The 25,993-nt window shown below is 39.8% G+C and overlaps 1 protein-coding gene and 2 non-coding genes across 4 annotated transcripts; 1 reads left to right on the plus strand and 2 right to left on the minus strand.

Moving 5' to 3' along the window:
- Positions 1 to 674: 674 nt before the first annotated feature.
- On the minus strand, positions 675 to 17,751 carry LOC100017394 (centrin-2-like). Of its 2 annotated transcripts, none has more exons than XM_007486336.3 (2): positions 17,130 to 17,751; positions 675 to 716 (listed from the first exon to the last, which is right to left on the minus strand). In XM_007486336.3, the coding sequence occupies exon 1, from the start codon at positions 17,647 to 17,649 to the stop codon at positions 17,131 to 17,133; it is 519 nt and encodes a 172-aa protein (XP_007486398.1). In that variant the 5' UTR covers positions 17,650 to 17,751; the 3' UTR covers positions 675 to 716; position 17,130. The 2 variants fall into 2 exon arrangements, with proteins under 2 accessions (XP_007486398.1, XP_001365787.1); XM_001365750.4 differs by lacking the exon at positions 675 to 716 and adding an exon at positions 10,795 to 11,213 and having other exon boundaries at positions 17,130 to 17,750.
- Positions 8,679 to 8,741, plus strand: MIR12335-1 (microRNA mir-12335-1). Its single transcript, NR_162876.1, has one exon. It is a non-coding gene; the product is annotated as a microRNA mir-12335-1 (primary transcript).
- MIR12335-2 (microRNA mir-12335-2) lies at positions 8,680 to 8,742 on the minus strand. Its single transcript, NR_162877.1, has one exon. It is a non-coding gene; the product is annotated as a microRNA mir-12335-2 (primary transcript).
- Positions 17,752 to 25,993: the final 8,242 nt, after the last annotated feature.

The raw sequence follows: 25,993 nt of genomic DNA on the forward strand, positions 1-25,993 counted from the left end.
GCATGGATGAGTCTCTGAGCCTCAGTTTCCCCATTTGTATATGTGATACCTTGAGCTATCTATATAACACACCAGAGGGTGCTCACTCTCTCCCATTAAGGGGCTTCAGCTCTGGGCTTATGTGTGTGTGGGGCAGGGATTGGCCTCTAAAGGGGGGGTCAGCCTTTTTTCTCATACTCTTTGACTCTTTGTTCCCAAATAGAGCCTTAGAGAAAATCACTTGAAGTTTAGCTGTGGCTCAGGGCTGGGGTATCCTCAGAAAGGATCAAAAGAGTCTGTTCCAGAAAGGCATTCAATATTCAGAGCAGATCAGGTATAAGACAGCAATTTATTTATTCCACGGGGGTGGGGGGGGATGCTTAAAACCTAGAAGACTCATAAGAACTGATTGAAGAAGACATGAAACATGAAACAATAATCTGTAACTCCTGTTATACTCTCCCATGAAGTTGCTCCATCAAAACAGGAACTATGTAGGACTGCTGAATAGCCATTTCAACTTCCATGTGGCTCTTCCTTGTCCAAACAGTTCCCTCCTGTCATAGCCTGGACTCATTCACCTGGTGGTGGGCCTCTTTTCCAGAAAAGATGTTGCTGCGGAAAACTCCTGTTGCCAGTCAGCTTTGACTTGGGGAGCCAGCAACCCCTGAGCTTCCCGGTCCATGAGGCTGCTGCCACCATTGGGAAGAGTCATGTCAACACTCCCTTTCAGTCACCTGTATTTAGGGAAGAAATGCAAATCACAAAAGGTGGCCAGGGTCAAAGACCTTCTTGATCTCACCTAGAGGAGCACATACTCTGCTGGGAATGGGATCTTTTCCTCCCTGCCTCCATGGATGTGTGTGTGTGTGTGTGTGTGTGTGTGTGTGTGTAGACAGAGATAGGGAAGTGAGTGAGAGACAGAGAAAGAGACAGACAGAGACAAAGACAGAGAGAGGCAGAGACAGAGAGGCAGAGACAGAGACAGAGACAGACAGAGACAGAGAGAGAGAGAGACAGAGAGACAGAGACAGACAGAGAGAGGCAGAGACAAAGAGACAGGTATAGAGAGACAGAAAGAGAGTATTCAAGAAAGAGAAGTCACTAAAGTCAACTAAGTGGACAGCTCTTTCTGGCTCACTGACCAATCGTTTCTTATGCAGCTCTCTTTCCTTCTGCCAATATGATGATGAAGAACTATTGTCCTATCCCCAACTCATTGAGCACTGATCATGTATGCTCCTGGAAGTGGACAGAGGAGCTCAGCTCCTTGCCCTGCATGTTCCAATGGGGTGTGTCCTAGCCAGAGTAGATGGGATATTGGGCAGTGGGGAGCCATTACTTTCTATTACATCTATATTTGTAGAATGACACCAATTTGGGGGTTGTTTGTAATTATCAGATGAGATAATGTATTAAAATACATTGTAAACTTCGAAAGTGCTATGTATTTATATTATATTATATTTATTATATTATAGTATATGATATGAATCATATATTATATGAATCATATATGAATCATATGTTAATCATATATTATATTATATTATATTATATTATATTATATTAATTATATTACATTATATCATATCATATCATATCATATCATATCATATCATATCATACCATATCATATCATATCATATTATATTATATTATGTTATGTTGTTATATTATATTAATCATATATCCTATCATATCATATCATATCATATCATATTATTACTATTGTTCACTAGATAGGTCAGCTGATCTTTCTGGCTTTGGCCATGGTCATATATCAGCTAATTTTCTTCTAAGATACTTTTGAAAATGGAATATGAATTCACAGAAAAAAATCTTGGGTAAAAAAAGCCCCAAACTTTAAGCAGAAGGTCTTTTTCCTTTTTTCCTTCAATAATTTTCACACTAGCCTATGCAATCTCCTCCTCTTTGGTACTTCCCCTCATTCTTTTCCTTCAATCCAAATTTACACAGGCTTTCCAGGCCTCTTGTATAAAACCTTTGAACGAAAAATCAAGTTCCTGTCTCTATCCTGGATTGTAATTATCTAATAGCTTCCTAATGAGGCTTGAATGAGAAAAAATGAGGGCTTGAGCTTGACAAATTGGTAAGATGGGGATGGCCACACTTTCTCCAGCTCTCACTGGAGAGTTTCCAGTGGAAACTCTTACAGAGTACCATGGTAGATAGAATAGATTGCACTCCCTCTCTGCTCCACCTCCCCCCCCCCCCCCAATCTCCTGCATCAACACAAGGAACACGACTTGGCTCTCAGCACTGAAGAGTCTAACTACAGCCAAGGAGTTCATGGGGAGAATGGCTCTAAGTCTCTACTCCTAGGGTCAAGATGAAGAAGGTGATGGTCTTATCACCAAACTCTAAAGACCGCAGGTTCTCAGCAGTCCAGGTTTGGGCCAATTTCATCACATTATTCCTTTTCTCTGAAAAGGAGGGAACAATGCAAAACAGATCCTGAACGAATGAAAATTCCCACAAGCCTATTGATAAGAAAGAATCAATCTATCAGTCAATGAACTTCTAATACATGTCTATTATATGCTGGATACTGGGGACACAAAGACAAAAATGAAATCATCCCTGCCCCCAAGGAGCTTACATTCTGTCAAGGGAGAAAATAGGAAGAGGGAAAACACAAACGCATAGAAGTATATTTTAAAAAAAACCTTTTATATAAAATAAATACAAGATAATTTAGTGAGAAGGAACCAAAAGTTCCAGGGAACTCAAGATAAATTTCTTTTACATCATTTCCTCCCATTTATTGGAGAAAGATGCTAAACAGAAAGATATAATAGACCTGTAACAGTCTAATAATAGTCCCATAACTGACCAATAATAGCATTATTGATTTAGATCTAGAAGGAAAGACAGAGGTGCCATAGTCTAACTTTTTCATTCTTTTGATAAGGAAACTAGGACCTAGTGACGTGAAATGTCTCACCCAAGGTCACATGAGCATTTAAACCCAGGTCCTTAGATCTCCAGGTCTTTCCATGACATCATGGTACCTTCTTATGTAAAGTTAGAAATTCAATCAAAGAAAGGACGGTCTCTGGTTAGGCAGATTGGGCAAGTTAGGTATCCTTTGGATGGGGAGAGGCTGACACTTTCAGTTCAAGGTAACCTCTGCCAGGGTCCTATGAAAATTGGAAGGGATATCTCCAAAACTTCCTCTTATCTGGGAAAAAACCATTATCCTCCATTTTAGACTTTGCTTTGTCTTCCTGAATGAACCACAGATTGGGAACAATAGGACTGTGTAGTATTAATACGGAGAAGTATGTATTAAGAGGAGTTTGTGTAAAACTTAAAGCCTAGACAAAGGTCAGTTATCATTAAGTGCCTGCTGTTTGAAGAACACTGTGCTAGACCCTTGGAGAGACACACAATTAAGAGAGGACACGGTCCTTGCTCTCATGGAGCTTAGCTTAGTAGTGTATGACACATAAAATAAATATAGTATGAAATTACCCAAGATTCCCACATAAGGGAACTACAAATATGATGCTGTGTGAGATCCAAGGGAAAAAAAGTAATTTGTAGTGGGGAGAGGGGGGGTCAGGGAAGAGTTCATAAAGTAGTTAGAATTTAATTTAATTTAATGGTTAAAGGATGAGTGGGAAAGGGTATGCCTGTCATTGGCTGGGAAGAAGGGATGGCGAATGGCTAGAGTGCAGAGGAGGGGTTCTTAACCTGGAGTCCCTGATCCATGTATAAATTGTCCTTGGGTACCATTCATGATTCCGGAAGACCCAAGATGAAACATGCTATTCACACCACCTGACAGAGAGTGCCCTCAGGGTGCAGGATGAGACATTTGGGGGAGGACTGAGACAATGAAGGAATTTGTTTCGATGGTCTATAAATATTTATTACAAGGATTCTGTCTCCTCTCCCTACCCAAAGGGGGCAGGAAGAGAAAAAAGGTTTATACCAATAAGATTTTAATTTAAGAATTACTTTCATTTTAATCTAACTGGCTTCCTTTGTGATCCTCTATATTCAGGTATATAAACTGTTATTCTGACAAGGCACCAGCCAAAAAAAAAATGAAGACTTCTAGGATTGAACAGAGAGAGGAGAGTAGTATGTGATGAGTCTGGAAAGGGAGACCTTCTATCTTACTAAATGGGGGAGTGCTAGACCAAAGATTCTGAATGTATTTACTGAGGTAGGCAAAAGGGAACCACTGATGAAGTTTGAACCTAGCCTAAATTAAAGGAAGATTACCCTGACAGCTGAGAGGATAGAGTGAATGAATCAGAGGGGGGAAAAGTTATTAGAAGGTTACTGCAGTAGCCCAAGCTGATGGTACTATGGGAATGAACTAGGAGAATGGCAATGAGAAGGGGGAGAAGGGGATGGGAGAAATACTGGGGAGGGAAAATTCAGTTCCACAAATCTTGACGAGCCTGGTCTAGGCACTGGGCATGCAAGAAAAAAGAACAGAGTCAATAGGACTTGGCAATTAATTGAGCATCACAGTTTAGTTAGAATGAAGATGAATTCAAGATATCATTAAGGTTCTGAACATAGGAGATTGGATATAAAGGTGATTTCCCTTGACAGATAATACAATCTGAAGGAATGAAAGGTTTTCTGCATAAAATAATAAACTTAGTTTTGGATATTTTGACTTTGAGGCCATCTAGGCATAGACATCTAATAGGAAATTACATTTATTGAGCACCTACTATGTGCCAGGAGTTGTTTCAAGTACTAAGGATAAAAAAAGAAATAGAAAACAGTTCCTGAACTCAAGGAGCTTACAGATTAATGGGAGAGACAATAGGTAAACAAAGATATAGAAAGTAAGCTCTGTATAAGAAAAATAGAAAATAATAAACTGAGCAATTGCTCTGGAATTGAGTGGTTGGGAACTAGAACTGGAAAAGTGTGACCTGGGCTTATCATCTACTTAGCTGTGGGAATGAATGAGATTGCCAAAGAGAAAGGTTTGGATAGAGAAGAGAGTCTGATCAAGGCTTTAAGAGGTTGGCAAGGGGCTGAGTAGCAAAGAAAAGGAAGAGAGGGTATGAGATTAGAAAGGGAGGAGAATACAGGGAGTACGGAGTTCTTGAAGTCAAAGAGGAGACATTCTCGACAAAGAGAGAATGATTCACAGAAAGGTCAATGAGGATGAATGAGCCATTGGGAGGTTATTGGGATGACCTTTGAGAGAAAAGTTTTAGTAGAGTAGTGAGAACCAAAGCCTCTTTGCAAATGGTTGAGGGTGAATAAGTGGAAGCAATGGGTATAAAATTTTTGTTTTTTATTCCCCCCCCCCCAACCCCTTTCTCCCCGCCACCAAAGTATGGCAATAAAGAAGAGGCAGAGAAGAAGTTGGGGCAGTAGCTGAGGGGAAAGAGATGGAGCAAGGGGAAGTAGAACTGGGCTGACTTGAATACCATTATAGACATATGGGGAGCAACCAGTGGAGACAGAGAAACTGCAGATGCGTAGCAGAGTGGTATGGATAATTTCTGGAGCCTGTTAAAGCATAGGCAGTTCTTGCTAAGATTTAAAGATTAATCCTAGATTTGCAGCTGCTGCTTTTGATTAACTTAAGAGAAATAATTTCCAGGAAAACTGAATGCAATTAGATTCACGTAGGTCCAACTGCTGCCCCCTTGGTGGATTTTGAATTGAATTGGACAGTTGTCTTGTTAAGTTTCAGCATGCCAGCTGCTTTGGACTTAGCCATCTTTCAGAGCATGTGAAATCAGAGACTCCCAGGCAGACTACTTTTCATTTAATCCTTCTCTTTGGGTCAGTTAGATAAAACTGGAATGATAACTGGAGAAAACTAAGCTCTTAAAACAATTACAGTTAAAGTTCTTTAGTAGTTTGAAGCCCCAATCCTCAAAATAGTGAGGCTTAAAACGAATGCTCATTATTTGTAACAAAGCAGAGAATCCATAGACTCACAGGGCTGGAAGACACCTGGCTCTGTTGGTCACCAACAAAATAGACTGAACTATCTTGATTTTTCCTTTCCTGATGAGACTCCTTGCATTGCCAAGACTTCTGAAGCTCAGCACTTGTGACTAGATGAGCTATGATCTACACACTTTCAAGGCTTTGTTGGGGGGAGAGGAGAGAACAGGAGGATGAAAAATCTATCCTAAAACCTAAGGTCTAAATGGATGGGGGTGGGGGGTGGGGGAGGTTCTGTCTAATTCCCACCCTAGACATCCCTGATTACTCATAAAGGAAAATTAAACTCCACCCCCTCAAGATCTTGCTTTTTGAGTTAATTAATTTATGTTATTTCAGACCTCCGGTCTACTAGAAATGAAAAGCTTAAGTCCATTTGATTGGTCCCCCAAAATGAATTCTTGTTTTTATTTGTAAGCAATTTTACTTGTTTGGTGTATTTGTGCTTCATGCTTATTTCTTGCCTTTTATCAGAATTTCTTTTTTTGACAACCTTCTGCCTACCTATATGTACCTTGAGCATCGAAGGACCTATTTGTATAAAAATATTTATAGCAATGTGGTGGGAAAGAATTGGAAATTGAAGGGTTATCCATCAATTGGGGAATGACCAAGCAAGTTGTGGTATAGAATTGTGATAGAATACTATTGTGTGATAAGAAATGACGAATGGGATGCTTTCAGAAAGACCTAGACTCAACATGAACCAATGAAAAGTGATGTAAGCAGTACGATATAGAATAACAACAGTATTTTTTTTTTTGATCAACAGTGAATAACTTGGGTATTTTCAGCAATACAATGATCTAAGCAATTCTGAAGGACCAATGATATAAAATGATATCCACCTTCTGTGAAAGAACTCATGGGGTCTGAATGCAGATCTAAGCACAGTGTTTTTTCACTTTGCTTTATTTACATTTCTTTTTTTATGTCTTCTTCCACAGCATGACCCATATGGAAATGTCTTATATGCTATTACATGACTTTACAACCTATACCAAATTGCTTATCATCTCAGGGAGAGGGGAGAAAGAGAAGAGAATTTGGAACTCAAAATTTTTAGAAAACTGTTGTTAAGGGGGCAGCTGGGTGGCTCAGTGGATTGAGAGTCAGGCCTAGAGGAGGGAGGTCCTGGGTTCAAATATGACCTCAGACACTTCCCAGCTGTGTGACCCTGGGCAAGTCACTTGACCCCCATTGCCTAGCCCTTACCACTATTCTGCCTTGGAGCCAATACACAGTATTGGCTCCAAGACAGAAGGTAAGGGTTATAAAAAAAAAAAAAAACTGTTGTTAAAATGATTTTTACATATAATTAGGGGGAAAACCCCAAATTCTGAAAGATAAGAACAAATCGATAATGTTCCTTTAAAGGACCCAATGAGAATCTTGAGAGATCTTCAATTTAGGTGGGTGGTGGAAGGGGAATTTCAGCCTGGATGGGAACCCCTGCCAGCTGTGGCTCTCAGACCTCTACTTACAGGGAATTGCATCATATTTGTTTATTGGGAGGATCACAACTTACAAGGAAAACCGTGGAGAAACCCTTCTGCTTTGGGAGAGTTTGGGACCTGCTGAAAACGTTCTGAGGCTCTTTCTGCATTAGCTGCAGCCGATCAATGTATTTTTCCGCACAACCGCTTGCTTTGCTGGCTCTATTATTAATTTCTCTGCTGCTGCTGCTGCTGCTGCTGCTGTTGCTGGAGGTCATGCCAACTGCTTAATTAAATGGAAAGTTATGAAATTTCCAGGGCACCAGGACACTGTTCAACTAGTGCATCCTCAAAGAAAATAAACTTCTCTATCTCGAACGGGGGATATGTGCCAGTAAGCTACTGGGTCCTGTGGAACCACATGCTTGAACCCTATCCAGCGATAGTCCATGGCTGGGGGAGAACCTTGATTCACCTTTCCAAAGAGCACCACCGGTTCCGAGTACAATAGAGCCATTTTAAACCAGGGAGATTACATCTGAGTACTTCAAGTCAGACTTTTCCTTTCATTGAACGTAAACAATAAAATCTCTCTATGAAGCCTTTCCTGCTTCACTTCGAAACAGAGGACTACGTTCTCACTGTGAGCAGCCCTATAAAACCCCGAGTTTTCATTAAAAAATGTTTTTGTTAAGAGTATGATTATGGGGACTTGAATTTTCCCACAATGCACTTGTGCACAGAAAAGGGGATCTGAGGAGGAAGGGATGTGCTCAGGGGAAACCAAGACTTGGGGGAGTGGGGCGAGTTATCTGACTTGGGGTACATTCATTCAGTCTGATGGGACTCGGGAACACACAGGCATCTGGGTTTCCCATGGTGCAGTTGTTCTGCCTGCCTGCATGTTGGGAAAAAAACAAACACTGAAAGTTTGGAAAATTAGAAAGCTTGAAAAAGTAATGAAAACCGACCCTTTGAGAGTCTCCTGAGCAGTTCTTTTTCATGAGGCATTCACTGCACTTTCTACAGGAAACAGCTTGCCCAGTGTGGAGGGTGGGGACCTCTCTTATTTCTCCAAACACTTTGGGTGGGGGTTGTGGGGAGGATAAGGCACCAATACCAAATGTCAGCTTTAACCCTCACAGTCCAAAAACTCTCGGTCAAGGAAATGCCACTTGGAAACACGTTTTAATCTGTGGGACTAAGCTCAGAAATGTGGCCATCTTCTGTCTCCTGGTGGAGGTAGAGGATGCCCATCTGTCCCTCCTTTGAAAAGCTGAGGGGAAAAGCGTTCGAATATTCAAAGCCAGCATAACCCATAACTGGCGAAATGGCTCCAGTTATGGGTTATGCTGGCTTTGAATATTCGAGCTGTTAGTGAGGGCACCAAGTTAAATACTGGGGGGTGGGGGGAGTTTTCTCTGCCCTACTTCCTGGAAGCAAATGTAGACCGTATCAAAGTTGGCTTTTCCTCCCCCCCTGCCCCCCACTCAACGACGGCATTCTGAGTGCCATTGTACTATAAATCCTGTCTGATCCAACCTTCAAATATTTATGTAAACTGAAATCTGTCTGGAAAGAAGTCAAAACAAAACAAATATGCCCCACAGTCTCCTCAGTCCGGTTGGCCCCTCCTCCCTCATTTGCATGCATGCTTAAGCTTCTCCAACTGGCTCCCAACTGGTAGGGGGGTGGTTAATTAGTGATAATTGCTGAGATGATTCCTTTGAGTGTGCTGATGGCCTCCTGCCTTGCCAACCAATTGAGTCTGCAGCTTTCGGCAGTTGGGCGATGCATTAACAGCATTTTTTTTTTATTGCGGCGGCAGATAAGTGCTATTGGGTTTGCCTCCCTATGACTCGTTGCTGAAACAATTATTGCCTTTTAAATATACCCATGAGTTAGTCACAGGCTGTTCTGTGCTGAATTCAGTTTACTCTCGTCCTCCTCCCCTCGGGATTACAATGGACTTTTCCCCGCCATGGGGGAGCACGGAAGGTGCGCTATTGTTCTTGGGAGGGTTGCCTTCCAGATCGGGGCACCACTGGGATCCCATCACCCATCTGTCTTTGGGCTTGTGGCACTCTACAGTTAGGAAGAGAAGAGGCACGCTTGGGCAATAACTAGGGCTTCATATCCCAGGGTTTGAATGTTCCTTAGAGGATTTTATCTGGTTCCGGACTCCGGCACCCAGGAAGGGAGCAGAGCCCGATCCTGCCCTCAGGTAGAATTGGTCTAATTGGGGAGAAGGAGCAAATGGAAACCGGAGAGAACATGAGTCACTGGCGTTTACTGGCACATAGGTATGAGAGCAAAGGATCCTGGGAAGAGAGACTATTGGAATGTTGGGAGTCACCAGAATAGGGCTGGGATGGGACCCAGGAGAACGTTCCTTACAATCTTTTCCTACCCAGACCCCACTTCAGTCCTAATCATTGCTTACCATTAGAAGATGTCTGAGCTGGAGGATGAGACTATCTAGTCCAATAAAGCCCAGGAAATAAAGAAACGGATATCTGGACTTATGAAGTGCTTTTCCCAAGGCTGCAAGAGGCAGCTATATGAGGTAGGGGATAGAGCGCTTAACTTGGAGTCTGGAAGACCAAACTTTCAATCTGGCCTCCAGTACTTATTCATTGTGTGACCCTGAGCAAGTCACTTAGTGCCTGTCGGAGTGGTGTACTTTTTCGGGTATATCCCACTTCCTCTCACCTAACAGGGCCATACTTAACTAGCATGTCTGGGACCTAGCCCATAGTCAATTCTCATTGGCCACACCCTTCATCTTCCTCTGCTGTACACAGCTGGAACATATCCGCAAAGCTTCGGGAAGAGGGAGTTGAACAGGATTTTGATTTGGTGGCCCAGGAGAGCAGGACACTGTTGCTGGGAAGACTGGCAAAGGAGACACGGAAGAGGTGGTAACGCGTGGAGCAGAGCCACTGAACTGGAGACCAGTTCAGAAAGCCTGCAGCGGAGGGGGAAATGGGGGGAAATTCTTGTTGGATGTCAGTTTTCTGGGCAGCGAAGTCTTTTGCTGTCAGGGAATGACATGGAAGATGATTCTTGCTGTGGAGTACAGGTCAAATCACTAGGGATGGGGAAAGGAGAGCCAGAAGGGAGAAGGCTGGCACTTTGAGAAGTTCAGCTGCAAGGGGGGGAGGGGGGGCTGGAGGAGACGATGTGACATTTGTAAGTGTATTGGAAACTTCAGTTTAGAGAAGCAGAGTCAGGAGAGCACAGCAAATATTCAGTCTAGGGCTCTCTAGAACTAAAAACCAAGCAAACAAACATAAAAGAATTACTCCTCCTCAGGGGGATTGAGGAGGGTCTAGAAAACATTTTATGTATTTGTTTTTGAACCTGTGGATTTTTCTACCATATACCCATAAATTCAAGAATTGAACGATCAATCTGTCAATCGACCAGCATTTATTAAGATCCTACTATATTCCTAACACTGTGCTAGGCACTGAGAATGCAAAGAGAAACATGAAACTGTGAGAGCTTACATTCTATTGTGGGAGACATTTGCCTCCCTCCACCCCAGAAACAAGGGTTTTTTTTTGTTTTGTTTTTGTTTTTTCTTATCCTATCCTGAAATATGTAAGAACTTAAGGAGAGCTTTTATGGATGGACACTCGAGGAAGCTGAGGTTCAAAAAGAGCTAGCTAGAGTCAGAGTCAGGCCTTCACTGGATCTCTTTACCCCAAGTCCAGTGTTTCTTTCGTTGCACCATGAAAATGGCATATCATGGTCTTTCTCAACATGTCCCCTGAAGGCACTATCATATTCTGAATCCTAGATGGGTGAAGCACTGGTGTGACCTAGGACCTGTTGGAGGAGATAGAAAACATCCAGTTGTTTATTCCTATTTTCCATGCTTAAAGTCACTTCATAATTTTTTATATTTTGTATTTACTTGCATGTGTTCCTGTTGTTTCCCCCCAGTAGAATGTAAACCTTTTTTTGAATCAAATCATTTAATTAAGTTTGATGAATCACATAAAATACAAGTAGAAGGAGAGACCAGAGGCGCCATAGAGTAGAATAATTTCTCTTTAGACAACTCTGCTGCATGCTATTCAAGACCATCTCAGAAGATATTTGTTCTACAAGAAGGATTACTAAAGGGTGATGTGTGAAGTTGTAGTGGCTGTTGGAAACTCAGCCTATTGATCAGGTTGATGAAAGCATAGAATGTAAACTTCTTTTTTTTTTTAAACCCTCACCTTCCATCTTGGAGTCAATACTGTGTCTTGGTTCCAAGGCAGAAGAGTGGTAAGGGCTAGGCAATGGGGGTCAAGTGACTTGCCCAGGGTCACACAGCTGGGAAGTGTCTGAGGCCAGATTTGAACCTAGGACCTCTCATCTCTGGGACTGGCTCTCCATCCACTGAGCTACCCAGCTGCCCCCAGAATGTAAACTTCTTGAGGGCAGAGAATGTTTCATTTTTTGGTCTTTGCATACCCAGCACCCAGGAAAGTGCCTGACAGAATATTGAATTGAACCTTGAACTGAACCAGAATTCTATATATACAAAGAAACTTCACTGTTTTCTACCAGTAAAATGAAGATAAAAACTCATAGCTTATTAGCACTTATATATAGCTTCATGGTTTATAAAGCACTTCCCCTATATTATTTCCATTTGATCTAGCAATCTAAGCAAGTTGCTCAGAGAATTAGAAAGAAAACCCATTTTCCTCTTAAAGAATTGCCTTTAAGCTCTTTTTTTCTTAGTTAATGAAGATCTGCTCCCCACAGACATCTTACACTAATGTTTAAATAAAATTTGGAGGTAACCCTGGTTTCTGGAAGGCTGTGGAACACAAGCTCTGGCAGTTTCTGCCATTTTACAAATGAGGAAACTGAGGAAAGCAAAGTTAAGCAACTTGCCCAGGGTCATATAGCTAGGAAGCGTTTGAATCTGGATTTGAACTCTAGGTCTGGCACTCTATCCACTATGCCACCTGTCTGTTCTATGTACATACATAGTAAGGAGTAAAAAACAAAAACATAAAACAAAACCCATTATTCAAGTGGAGAGCAAAACCGAAATCCATACATTTGAGAATATACACTCAAAAGTATAGATTGAATGCTGTCTCTTTTGGGGAATGAGAGAACTCAGTTCAACCGAGAGCCCCAGAGCTTACCCAAGGGGGAATTCCCCAAAGTATCTAGTGTAGTAAATAGGGAACAAGGACAAGATCTACATTCTTGGCTTCTTCCCAGTCTGATTCTCTCTTTGGTGACCCGACCTGAAGAAGCCAGAAGAGTCCAAAGAGACGGAATCTCTCTTCTCTTGGGCTCTTTCCAACTCTGCTCCCCCTCTAACACAGCTACAGGGCATCGATCTCCACCAATAAGGAAAGAGGCTCACAACAACAGGCCTTGGGGCTTGAGTAACGCAAGTATGTAGGGACTCACCATCAGAAGAAGATCAGGCTTTCAGGGAAGACCATGAAACCAAAAACCAAACCCCCAAAGAGTTCTTAGTTCAATTTATAGGCCCTTTTATTTCTTTAGTGATGGTGACACAGCAATGCAAGAGTTGATGGACAATGCTTTAGACAACCCAGTTCTTAGAGTGGCTACAAACATCAAACTAACTGTTTGTATAAATCACTAAGAGGGTGACACTGTGAATCAGTATACAGAGAACTAAGTCCAGAATCTGGGAGATTCCTCTTCCTGAGTTCAAATCCAGTCTGAGACAACTACTAGCTATATGACCTTGGCAGGTTCATGAACTCTATTTGCCTCAGTTTCCCCAACTGTAAAATGAACTGGAGAAAGAAATGGCAAATTATGGCATTGTCTTTGTGAAGAAGACCCAAATGGGATCAACAAGAGTTGGATTGAACTGAAAAACAACTAAACAACAACCAAATCACTAAGAAGATGATAAATGCAAATTCATACAACTCTGAGACTCTACTTCATGGTCACTAAACTGGCAAAGAGGATAAAAGAGAAAAATAAATGTGTGAAAAACGCTGTGAAAATAAGCACATTAATATACCGTTAGTGGAACTACAAATTGGTCCAATCATTCTGGAATGCAATTTGGGATCATGCCACAAAATTCTCTAAAATCTGCATATAACTTTTGACCTAACAATGCCACTAATAGGAATAGACTGCAAAAACCCCCTCAAAAATGGAGAAAGAAGAACAATATTATTTATAGCAGCTCTTGATACTAAAGAATGACTCTATTGGGGTGTCTCCCTGCTGGGAAATGATGGAACAAATTATGGGATATGACTACAAGGTGTGAGAGCAGAAGAGCTGAAGAGAATGGAATGGTGAGAGAACCAGAGAAGAACCAGAGGAGATCGTAATATGGGGAAATAGTTCCAGAAGAAAATGGGGCGTTCTTTATGGACCGATGCAGAGTGGAGTGGACGGGGCCAGAGCAATTTATGTCGTGATACCATTAGAAGGAAATACAGCTCTGAATGACTTGAGAACTCTAATCAATGCAATGACTAATCACTGTTCTAGGGGATTGAAGACCGAGAATGCTATGCCCACCTCCTGACAGAAAGATGATGGTCTTACAATGCAGAATGAAACAGACATTTTTGGACATGGCCAATGTGGGGGTTTGTTTCCCTTGCCTGGAAATGTATTGTAAAGGTTTTATTATTGTTATTATTTATTATTCTACAGAGTGAGAAGAGAGGAGAGAAAAGAATTGATTGTTCATCAGAAACAAGTAAAATAAAATAGTCATTGTGAATGCATTTACTAGTTACCTCCATACGTAATGCTTCAAGGTTTGTAATTCTGTGAATTGGGGAGCAGAAGAACTCTGAACCCCCTTTTGCAGATGAAGGGATTGGGGATTTGAGAAGTTAAGAGATTAATTAGTGCTTAATTAATCAGTGATTAATCAGTGTACAGCTTGTAAGAGCCTGAGGAAGCCTTGTATGCTGGTTTCCTAACTTCAGAGCCAAAGTATTTTTTCCTCAAGGTCATGAGGCTCCTTTGGTGTAATAATTGTCCAGTGTCCAATAAACTGATATGGTTTGTCGTGGGGAATAAACATGTAGCTCGCCTTTACTATGTGCCTGGGGTTGTGCTAAGTGCTTTACAAATATTATCTCATTTCATCCTCACAACAAGGTAAACACCATTATTATTCCCATTTTACAGTTGGGGCCATTAAGACAACCAGACATTAAGTGAATTGCTCAGGGTTGCAGTTAAAAAGAATCTAAGGTCCAGTTTGAGCTCAGTCTCCCTAACTCTAGGCCCAGCTCTCTGTCCACTGCACCCACCTCCCTAGGGGCTGGGAGGGACTAAAACACATCCACCTTAACATTCTCACCATGCATGAAGCAGAGAACACCAGGAAAGGATTGCTGAACAGAAGAAATCAAAGGGAGAAGCTCATGGGATTTTAGGTGACTCAAAGACCATTTAGTTGGTTTCATGGGACATTGACTTTTGATCATGCTCTTTTGTAGTACTCAAGACAAACTTAAGCTAAAAGGCCACTCGCAAACTAATAAGCTTGAATTAGTCAATATTTGTTGAAGAGAAGTGAGAAGTAGAGAAAAATTCGAGAAGATGGTGACTTGTGAAGATCCTTCAACTTGAAATATATTTTGATACTCCATGGTTTGGGGGTAAAAATGGACAAAGAAAATGTTCACAAGTTAAGTAGTAAAAACATTGTTTGGCATTGAGACAGGCAAGAAATCAAAGTTTTAGAAATGATTTAGAATCCTCACACTGTCTATCATTGGGGCTTTAATCAGGAAGAGAGGTGGTGAGCAATGAATAGTACAAAGGAATATGGAATCAACTTTCTCTTGACACCTCGCTGCTGCTTGGGTTAGGTAAGCTCAGCAAAGACCGAGGTTAAGACTGAAGTGGTTTGGGTATTCCAAGAGACAAAGATGAAGGCAAAGATGTGGGAAAGGAAATATCAAATATAGTCAGCGTAATTTAAATATTAAGTGAGGAGGATTCATGTGAATTCAAGAAGAAAAACGAAGCCAATTTAGAAATATAGGTTGGTGTCAGATTATGGAGAACTTTAAATGATAAGGAAAATAATTTTTATTTTAGCCTACTGACCACTAAAGCTTGAGCCAGAGAATGACATAGTCATACATTTGGCAGCTGTGTGGAAGATTGGAGAGTGGAGAAATTGGAAGCAGGGAGAACAATTGTAGACTCTAAAATGGTAGAATATTGAATTTCATTCCAGTTTTTATTTAACATTATTCATAATTCAGTATATTTTCTTGAATTTGTGAAAGGATGTCCTAGCCTTAAATAGCATGTCCAAAATATATGGCTTACAAATGAATAGTGAGAAGTAAAAGAAAAAAATCTTGGGCAAATATATATTTCTGGCGGCATGGAGTTGGAATGAAAGACAGAAAGTATCCACAGAAAGAGTAGAGAGATTGGATTTGATCCTGTAATCATAGCAGGGAGAGTGACATTAAGTGACATGACTAAAAGAGTATTCCATTTATTTACTTGTTTATTTTATAAATCCTTACCTTTGGTCTTGGAATCAATATTAAATATCTGTTCCAAGACAGAAGAGTGGTAAGGGCCAGGCAATTATTGGGGTTAAGTGACTTGCCCAGGGTCACATGTCTAGGAAGTGTCTGAGGACATATTTGAATCCAGGACCTCCTGTCTCCAGGCCTGTCTCTGTAACCATTGGATTTCCCCACCCCCATTTATTTTTTAAATAAAAAAGACTTTATTCAAAACAGAGGAAACAAATCGCACCAATACAAAACAGATCATCTGGAATTATAAAGCAGTGTATCAAAATGTGGGACACTCAATGGTCAGTGTCCAGGTATCAAAGGAGGAAAAAGGGATGAACTAACAAGAATTAAAGAGGTTTAGGCTAATCAGCAAAGAGGAACTTGTGACAAAATTAATAGTAAATTTCAAAGTAATTAAGCCTTTAAAGCTTAGGAACTAAAGAAATGTTTATTTCAGTGGCTTTTTAACTTTGGCATTAGGCAACCTATGCTATTTATGATTTTCTCAGATTTCTAAGATTACATTAAGCTTTTTTTTCATTTGGTGCCCTGGCCCAGGAAAAAGAAAATAGCATTTGCCAGAATGACAAACAAAGTGGATGAATCAGATGGCAGCTCCCCCTGAATTGACTGGAAGGGATGATGCCATATATAACATTCCAACTCTCCTCAAGACAACAAAGTTGGGTAAGCTAGTTTTTTTTTTTTTCCTTCTAAAAAGTGCTAAGTCAATGGAACTCAAAGGGGGTGAATAGAAGAGAAAGGGGGGAAATGGCATGGAATAGTGACCAGCAAGCCAAAAACATGGTCCTGCTGTATATGCTCAGGTCCAGCCAAACATGGCAAGAGGAAGAGATGAAGGAAGCAAGGTGATTAGGAATCAGCACCTTAGAGGAAAAATTCTTTGTCTCTACTTCAATGGACATGACACTTAACTTTTGCTTTGGGTGTTTTGCTATATTAATGAATGAAAGGAGATGGTTTGGAGAAGGCATTGACAGTTTTTTCTATCTAGAACTATGACGTTTTTAGAATTCTTTAGAAAATATGCAATTGAACCAGCTCTTTGCCTAAAAAGTTATCTAGATGAATGAAAGGAGGAGCGAAATTTGCTTCTGAGGACTGTAGTGATATAAGCCTTAAAAAATGAAAACATAAGGAACCTTCATATCCAGAAAATCTATTTGCATATGCCTGCAAAAAGGAAAGAGAGATTGACCTCAGTAGATACTGCTCTTTTTCATGATCCGCAGGAACTCCTGTTCGTTGACTTCTCCGTCTCCATCTCGATCAGCTTCATCGATCATTTCTTGTAGTTCTTCATCAGTGAGATTTTCCCCGAGCTCTCTGGCCACCCGTTTCAAGTTCTTGAAGGAAATCTTTCCAGTGTCATCATCATCGAAGAGTTTGAAAGCCTTCAGAATTTCTTCTTTGGTGTCCTTCTCGTTCATTTTTTGAGTCATCACAGCCAAGAAGTCGTTGAAGCTGATCTTCCCTGTCCCCTCCTTGTCTACCTCAGATATCATTTTTTTGATCTCTTCTTTCTTGGGCTCGAAGCCCAGAGCTCTCACCGCCACTTTGAGCTCCTTCACATCTATCGTCCCGGTTCCATCTGTATCAAAGAGATCAAATGCCTCTCTAATTTCCTGTTTCTGATCCTCTGAGAGTTCAGGTTTGGGCTCTAGCTTCCTTCTTGGGAGGGAGGGACCCATGTTAGGCTTCTTGGTGGTACTAGCCATGCCTCTGCTCTGGAAGTCCAACCGGCAGCCACTGAGCCTCGAAGACCCTCAGGCAGCAACTAAACCGCTGTTGCTCCGCCCCCTCTGTTGCCTTGGTAACGCCTGCCTGCGCCTTTCCGCTCTGGCTCCGCCCCCTTCCTTTACACCACCCCACCCCCCACGTGGATATCTTGGGTGCCCGAGAACCTAACGGGACAGGAACGGGTGAATTTCTACCGATACTCCAGTTTCTCACCCAAGATGCCCTAATCGTTGCCAATCCTATTCAAGTTCCTTCTGGAAATACTGTTTTTGCTCTCATGAATCACAAGAAGTGGGTAGTTGTTGGCCATTTTGACAAGTTTTCGGAGGTTATCTATTATATCTTGAGTACATGCCTCGGGAAGAAAGCCATTGTAGCTCTCAGTTGAACAGGCAATCACCAACCACTTTTCTCTTTATCCTCTGACCCTTACTGAATGATCTCTCACTTTGCCTTTCTCATTCTACGCTATCCTTCTGTAGAGGACAAGGAAGGTCTTTTTTTCTTCCGCAGGGCATTTATTTATATCCTTCCTCTTCAGGAACTGCCTCAAATCTGTTTTTAAATTCTGATGGTACAGCTGTGCAATCCTTTTTCTCTCGTGAAACCATTATTCTCTTCTCTAACATTCTGAAAAAGACTCTTTCCTCCTCCGTGGCAGGTCCTTTTTTTTTTCGCCGTTGAAGTCTTGAATCTTTTTTTTTTCCTTTTTAGAAATTTCCTCCTTGTTAATAACCTGGAGCGTAGAGAGGTACTTTTTCAGACTAACCATTCTGCATCGGAAGGGATATCAGCCTACACTTGGAACACAGAGATAAACGCAATTTAACTGTGGTGAAATACAAATGCCATGCTCTCCATGAAAGCCACTGTTCAATTTCTCCAGTTCTTTATACTGGCTGAGGTTTTAAGAGGGAGGGAGGGAGGGAGGGAAGAAGGAAAGAAGGAAGAAAGGAAGGAGGGAAGAAAGAAAGAAAGAAGAAAGAAAGAAAGAAAGAAAGAAAGAAAGAAAGAAAGAAAGAAAGAAAGAAAGAAAGAAAGAAAGAAAGAAAGAAAGAAAGAAAGAAAGAAAGAAAGACACAAGGAAGAAAGAAAGAAAGAAAGAAAGAAAGAAAGAAAGAAAGAAAGAAAGAAAGAAAGAAAGAAAGAAAGAAAGAAAGGAAGGAAGGAAGGAAGGAAGGAAGGAAGGAAGGAAGGAAGGAAGGAAGGAAGGAAGGAAGAAAGAAAGAGAAAGGAAGGAAGAGGAAGGAAGGAAGGAAGAAAGGAAGAAAGAAAGAGGAAGAGAAAGGAAGGAAGGAAGGAAGGAAGGAAAGCAGGAAGGCATCTAATCTGTGCCTATTGGTTTGCCACAGGTTCATGTGGTCTACGTGTCTTTCCCCATTCTCAGGGTCATGATGGTGCTAAGGTCCCCTTCTAAGCGTGATTTAGGACTTCAGGAGCTTAGCTGCTGCTTCCAGCCTTCCCCAGAACGGAAAGTTGATTAATAGAAGCCCTTCCAGAGCTAAGGAACTAGTTGTGAAATAACTTATGTGCCTACATTACAAGCTTAATTAGTAAGCAGGGAATTAAATCTCTGAAAGCTGACAAAATGAAAGCTTGAGAGAACTCCCAACAAACATCTAAGCTTTCTCTGAAAGTTGACTGAGTCATCTCTCTCTCTTCCCTCCAGCTGGTGTCTGGCACACCTTGCACCTTCGTGCAGAATTGATCCATTTTTCTGCAGCTGGAGTCTGTAGTCTGCTGAGGTCATCTAAAGCTGTCTTTCAAAAGTAGTAACTGAAAGGAAAAACTCTGCTTGATGGGAACCCAGAGGGAAGGTTGGACTATTGAGCAGAACAACATATCCTAAAAAAAAAAATGCTCTGCTTACCTTAACTGAAATATAGTATCTAGAACAAGGTAGTCTTTCTTGTACTTTCAAACCACATTGAATGTCTTGTATTGTGTGCTGGGAGCCATGTTTAAGTCTTGGCATTACCTGATCTTACCATATTCAAAGAAACATGGCCAAAGTTTATATTAGAGGAGAAAAGATTTGGTGAGAGGCACATGAGCACTCTAATCACATGTTGGAATGTGCTGGGGACCCAGACACTCACAAGATCAGACCGATCATTGCTCTGGGTCCCTTGGGTCATTCTTGAGAATTCTTTTAATTTTCTGAAGAGACTGGAGAGCGGAGAATGTAATCTTTCAGATATCAGAGAGCTGAAGACACAGTGAAAAAGAACAACTGGATTTGGAGTCAAAAGACTGGGTTCAAATATGGCGTTTACTATGAGTGTGACCTTGGGCTTGTCATTTGACTTCTATGAGAGATAGAATGGATATACTAAATTAGTGATTTACATTGTTAAGTATTTTTAATAAGCTTTTTACAAGTTTATTAGAGTTGTATCTTCATTTCCTCACCTGTTAAAAGAAGGGGTTAGATGAGATGTTTTCCATCTTTAAATCGGTGATATTACAACTACTTCTCAAATGTTGAGATCACTTCGTGGGCATTAGTACTAAGACCCACTTGATCTCTGCTCTCTTCAAGTAAGTTTACTTTGCCTTATTCTTGTCTAAAATAGAATCTCCATAGATCTAATCCAGAATTGGTCCCATGGATTTACATTCAAGGCTGTATTAGTTATGCCCTCATATGTGTGTTGATGAGCTGTCAAACCCATAGCCTCGTTCTTTCAGTCCAAATTTACTTTCTCTAGAGAGAAACTAGAGTAACTACTCTAGAGACTGGTAACAAGCATCAATCTGGCCTCACTATCCAAGAGCCAAACCACATTTTCTCCCCTTCTGAATCATAAGCAGTATCCCTGAAGGGGGCTCTTCTTTGCTAACGCCATTGGCTCAAACTCCCCAATATTATGAGGTTACCCCCCAAACAGTGTTAGGTGCTCATGATTAGGGTCCCAGTAATTTATAACCAATTAGCAACAATTAGCTTTTATAAAGGTTTGTTGACTTTGAAGATATAACCCCCCCCCAAAAACACACACACACACACACACACAAAGTCAATAATTCTCTCTGACTCCTCAGGGACACTTCATTTACCAACACACAGTATTGATTCCAAGACAGAAGGTAAGAGTTTTCAAAAAAACCAAAAGAACAAAAACAGCTGTTATCTCCTGTCAATTTGGTATTTTAGAAAAGTTGCCAAATTTGTTCCTTGAAAACTGAGGACAGATTAACAATGCTTGACATCTAAGGAAAAGTTCTCCCTTCACCTTGGCTATATATACCAACAAAGAGAACACATGGTGAGCTTGTGTTTAGAGAAAGGAAAGCCACATTTTCATTATGACTCTGCCCCTTGGACAACTTATTTAACTTTTCTCAATTTTCTTTAAGTATTAAATGAGGAGATGAAACAACATGGTCTTTAGAGCCCTTTTCTACTCTAATACCAAAATTCCAAGTTGTGCTACTAAATGTTGCAGGAGAAAAAATATATTCAGTATCAAGGAAGCTGTCATTGTATTCCTCCACCCTGGGAAAGATCCCTATCCTTTTTTTGATAAGGGAAGAAAAGAGATTGATAAGGAATAAGATTCTTATTCTTATTATAATATAATATAATACATTAAACTTTTTCTTTATTTGACAATTAGTATCAAACTTAAACATTTCCACATTACACAGAAGTACAGAATAAGTATTGTGCATAAAACCACAAATCTCAATTATGTACGGTTACGGAGGTCCATGGAGGGCAACCACAAGGATCTGGAGTGAACTTTAACAGAGGAGAGGTTATCGGATGACTCGCTGTCTTGGGAAAGGGAGAGGGAATGGAGGAAGAGAATTTGGATTGCAAAATGTCAGAAAACAAAACTTAAAAATTGTTTCTCCACGTATTTGGAGGAAAATTCAATAATATATTACTAGAGAAAATAGAAAAGAGATGGTAGCTGAGTGATAATGGCACAGAGTAGGTCTAAAATAGTCAATGTGAAACAAGGAATGTACTAACTTCTTGTGGCCTTTTGTGCAAAGTGATTGAGTGAAGACATTGTCTACATTGGAGGATAAAGAGAGATATTTATTATTCAGGATAAAGTTAGATTTCAGGGCACACCATGACAAGTCATTTGAGAGGAAAAGATTTAGATTTAAAGATGAAGGGAGGAAAGAAAAAACAACAACAATTTATTAAGTACACTTTATGTGCCAGATGTTTTATAAATATTCTCTCATTTGATCTTTACTACAATCCTGGGAGATTGGTGGTGTTTTGATTCTCATTTTAGAGTTGAGTAAACTAAGACAGAGATTAAGTGATTTGCTCAGGGTCATATAGATAGCATATTCCAGATTTGAACTTGGGTCTGTTCTCACTCTAGGTCTAGAATCTACACTGAGGCACCAGATGTAGTGCTTAAAGGCACCAAGGGACAAGGTCTCCTTGTTAGTTCCATTTAGAGGTCATCCAGTCCAGCCTCTTCATTTTGCAGATGAGGAAACTGAGATCCAACTTGCCCAACATCATTTAATTAGAATGAGTAATGGATTGTTTCATGTCCCTAGTAAATGCTCACAGGACATATTTAATATACAAATAAATGCTAGGATCAATAGTGACAAAGATGGGACTCCAACCCAGATCTCCTAACTCTTAATCCAGTGCTCTTCTCACTTAGATCCACATCTTATACCCTTATACCCAAGATAAATTCAGATTGGGTAAAGGACTTAAATATAAAGAGGGAAATAATAAATAAATTAGGTGAACATAGAATAGTATACCTGAAAATAGATCAAGGAGAGACAATTTAAGAATTATCAAACTATTTCAAAGCCACAGTTAAAACAAACAAACATCCTGGACATATTTCACGAAATTATCAAAGAGAATTGTCATCCCCTTAGCTTAGATCCAGAGGGTAAAATAAAAATTTGGGGAATACACCAATCACTTCCTGAAAAAGACCTCAATGTGAAAACTTCCAGGAATATTATAGACAATATTCTAGAGTTTATAGGTAAAGGGGAAAATATTGCAAGCAAGCAGAAAGAAACCACTCAAATATCAACGAGCCACAGACAGGATCACACAAGATTTAGCAATTTCCACATTAAAGTAGTGAAGAGCTTAGAATATGATATTCCAGAAGGAAAAAAAATAGCTAGAATTACCACAAAGAAAAACCTAACCAGCAAAACTAAATATAATTCTTGGTGGAGGGAAGGTAGGGGAGGGTGGGAATTTGGCTATTCAAGCATTCCTGATGAAAAGATCAGTGCTGAGTAGAAAATCTGACATTCAAACACAAGACTCAAGAGAAGCATGAAAAGATAAACAAAAAAGAGAAATCACAATTAATAAGCTGTTTACATTTCTATATGGGAAGAAGATACATAGTACTCATAAAACTTTTATTAGGGCAGTTGGAAGGAGTCTATATAGACAGAAGACATAGATGTGAGTTGATTATATTGGGATGATCACAAAAAATGAAGGAGTGAGAAAGAAGGATGCAATAGGAGGAGGGGGAAAAGAAAGGAAGAATGGGGTAAATTATTTCACTTAAAAAAGGAGGATAGTGGCAGGCAAAGTTTTAGTGTCACATGTCAGTGGATTAAGAGAGGCAGTGGTTAGAAGCAAAACAGACTTTTGATGAGGGGCAGGATAAAAAGAAAGAAGGATAAACAGAATAAAATAGGATAGAGAGAAATACACAGTGATCATAATTGTGAATGTGAATGGGATGTATTCACCTACAAAATGGAAGAAGATAGTATAATGGATTAGAAACCAGAACCCAACAATATGTTGTTTATAAGGGACACACGTGAAATAGAAAGACACAGAGAGCTATAATAAGAGGCTGGAACAGAATCTATTATGTATTCATCTGATATAAAAAATGGAGAGGTAGCAATCTTAATAGCCAACAAAGAAAAAAAAATAAAAATTGATCTAATTTCGAGAGATAATTGGGGAAATTACATCTTGCTAAAAGACATCCGAGACAATGAAGTAATATTTAAAAAATTTACATCAGGTTTCTCTGATAAAGTCCTTATTTCTCAAATACATAGTGAGCTGAGTCAAATTTGTGAAAAAAAATAATTTTCCAATTGATAAATGGTTAAAGGAGACGAATAGGCAATTTTCAGAAGAAAAAAAATGAAAACTATAGTCATATAAAAAATGTCTAAATCACTAATAATTAGAGAAATTCAAATAAAAAACCTCTGTGGTATCACTTCATACCTATTAATTTGCCTAACATGACAGAAAAAAACGGCAAATGCTGGGAATATGGAAAAAAAAATGGGAACAATAAGGTCCTGCTGGTGGAGTTGTGAACTGGTCTAACCATTCCTGAGAATAATTTGGAATTATGCTTGAAGGGCTCTAAAACTGCATACCCGTTGACTCACTACTAAATCTATATCCCAAAGTGATCAAAGACAAAGGACCTATATACAAAAATATTCATAGCAGCTATTTTTGTGGTGACAAAAAATTTGAAACTGATGGGGTGCCCATTAATTGGGGAATAGCTGAACAGTTATCATATATGATTATGATGGAGTAGTATTGTACTATTAGAAATAACAAGAGATTTGGTTTCAGAAACTTCCGGGAAGACATATAGATCGATGTAAAGTATAGAACAAGGAGAACATTGTACACAGTACTACCAATATTTAATGATTATTAATGTAAACAAGTTAGCTATTTGGATCAAGATAACGATTCAAGACAATTTGAAAAGACTCAGGAGAGAAAATGCTACCTACCTTTGGAGAGAAAACTGATGACCTCTGAGCACAAGTTGAAATCTGATGTTTTTCACTTTTAAAAATGTTTCTTGTTTTAAAATTATTATTTTTTTAATTTTACAACATGACCAATATGGAAATAAGGTTTGCATCATTTCATATGTGTAATTGAAATATTGTTTGCCTTCTCAATGGGCAGGGAGGGGCTGAAGGGGAAGAGAGAATTTGGAACTGGAAATAAATAAATAACAAATATTTTTAAGGGAGGACATTACAGTTCTTTTCCATTAAAAAAGCATATAAGCATATTTCTGCGGAATGTTAATTCTCATAAGATCTTCATTTTCATTGTGCCAGTTAACAGGAAGGGAGAGGACATTTATTTGGTGATAATTACTTTCAGATAGTACAGGACATTTTTTGCTGATACATAATTAACCCGTCACCCTCCAGGCTTTTTGAGAGAAGAAGTTTATAAGGCTAGAGGAGAGGAGAGGTAGAGGTGTGAATGGGTCTTTCTTTCCTCAGCCTTTCAATTAACTTTTCACCCACAGGCTTCTGTTAAATACAATTCACACCTCCCCTCTACTCTAATCAAACCAGCAGCCTTGGCCTCCAGTTGCTGGAAGTGTGCCAGGAAAGGGGTAGGGATGAATTTTGTTTTCAAATGAGGGAAACCTTTTAAAAATATATTGGATAGAATTTGCATAAGCAAGGAGAGCATCCAGAGAACCAAAGCTCATAAAATTAGCCCATAGCCATGAAATTATTTTCAAGATTGGTAGCCAGTTCAAGTCTTACCAAAGAAATTTCTGAGCATGCTTTCCAGTCTTTCTCTGAGAGTCTATTTTTCTGATGGATTTTAAGCAGATTCAGTTGAGAGTTGTGTAGTCCCTGATTTCCTTCTGAGAAGCAGGGGAAAGGGTTAGGAAGAGGCTGTGAGGAAATGAATTTGTTTACTTTCATAGTGTAAACAAATGTTTGTTTTGATATCTCCAGACAGATTTGGGACACCTTCTTAGGAATTTGACAAATATGTTCCAGTACAGAAATTTCTCATTTAAAATGATTTCATCATTTCGTATTTTGATCTTAGAGATTGTCATTCATCTTCTTAATTTTATAGGTGAGGATACAAAAGCCTAGATAGGTTCAAAATGTTCTCCCAAGGTCACATAAGTAGTAAGTGGTAGAGATAGAAGTTGAACTCTTGTCTTCTGATTCTACATTCATGGTATAGACTTGGTGACCGCTCAGACTGGCTCTAGAGAACTGATTATTAAATTTACATTGTGAGTATTTATGTCTTGAAAATGGACAAATGCTACAAAGCAGGGTTTGATTTATTGTTTTGTTGATTGTCTAGACTTAAGAAGTGATGAGGAAAATGTTAATAATGCAGACTAAACTTAACAGTGTATCGTGAATACACCCCCCACCCTCCAAGCTGGTTGTTAAAGATTTGCCAGCATTTAGTGCTTTAAATCCCTCCTGGTCCTCTTTCCACCGAACCAGACCATAGTGCTTATCCTATACCAATGATGGGTAACCTTTTAGAAACTAAGTACCCAAACTGCACCC

The sequence above is a fragment of the Monodelphis domestica genome, chromosome 3, assembly GCF_027887165.1.
Source record: "Monodelphis domestica isolate mMonDom1 chromosome 3, mMonDom1.pri, whole genome shotgun sequence".
Taxonomy (NCBI): domain Eukaryota; kingdom Metazoa; phylum Chordata; class Mammalia; order Didelphimorphia; family Didelphidae; genus Monodelphis; species Monodelphis domestica.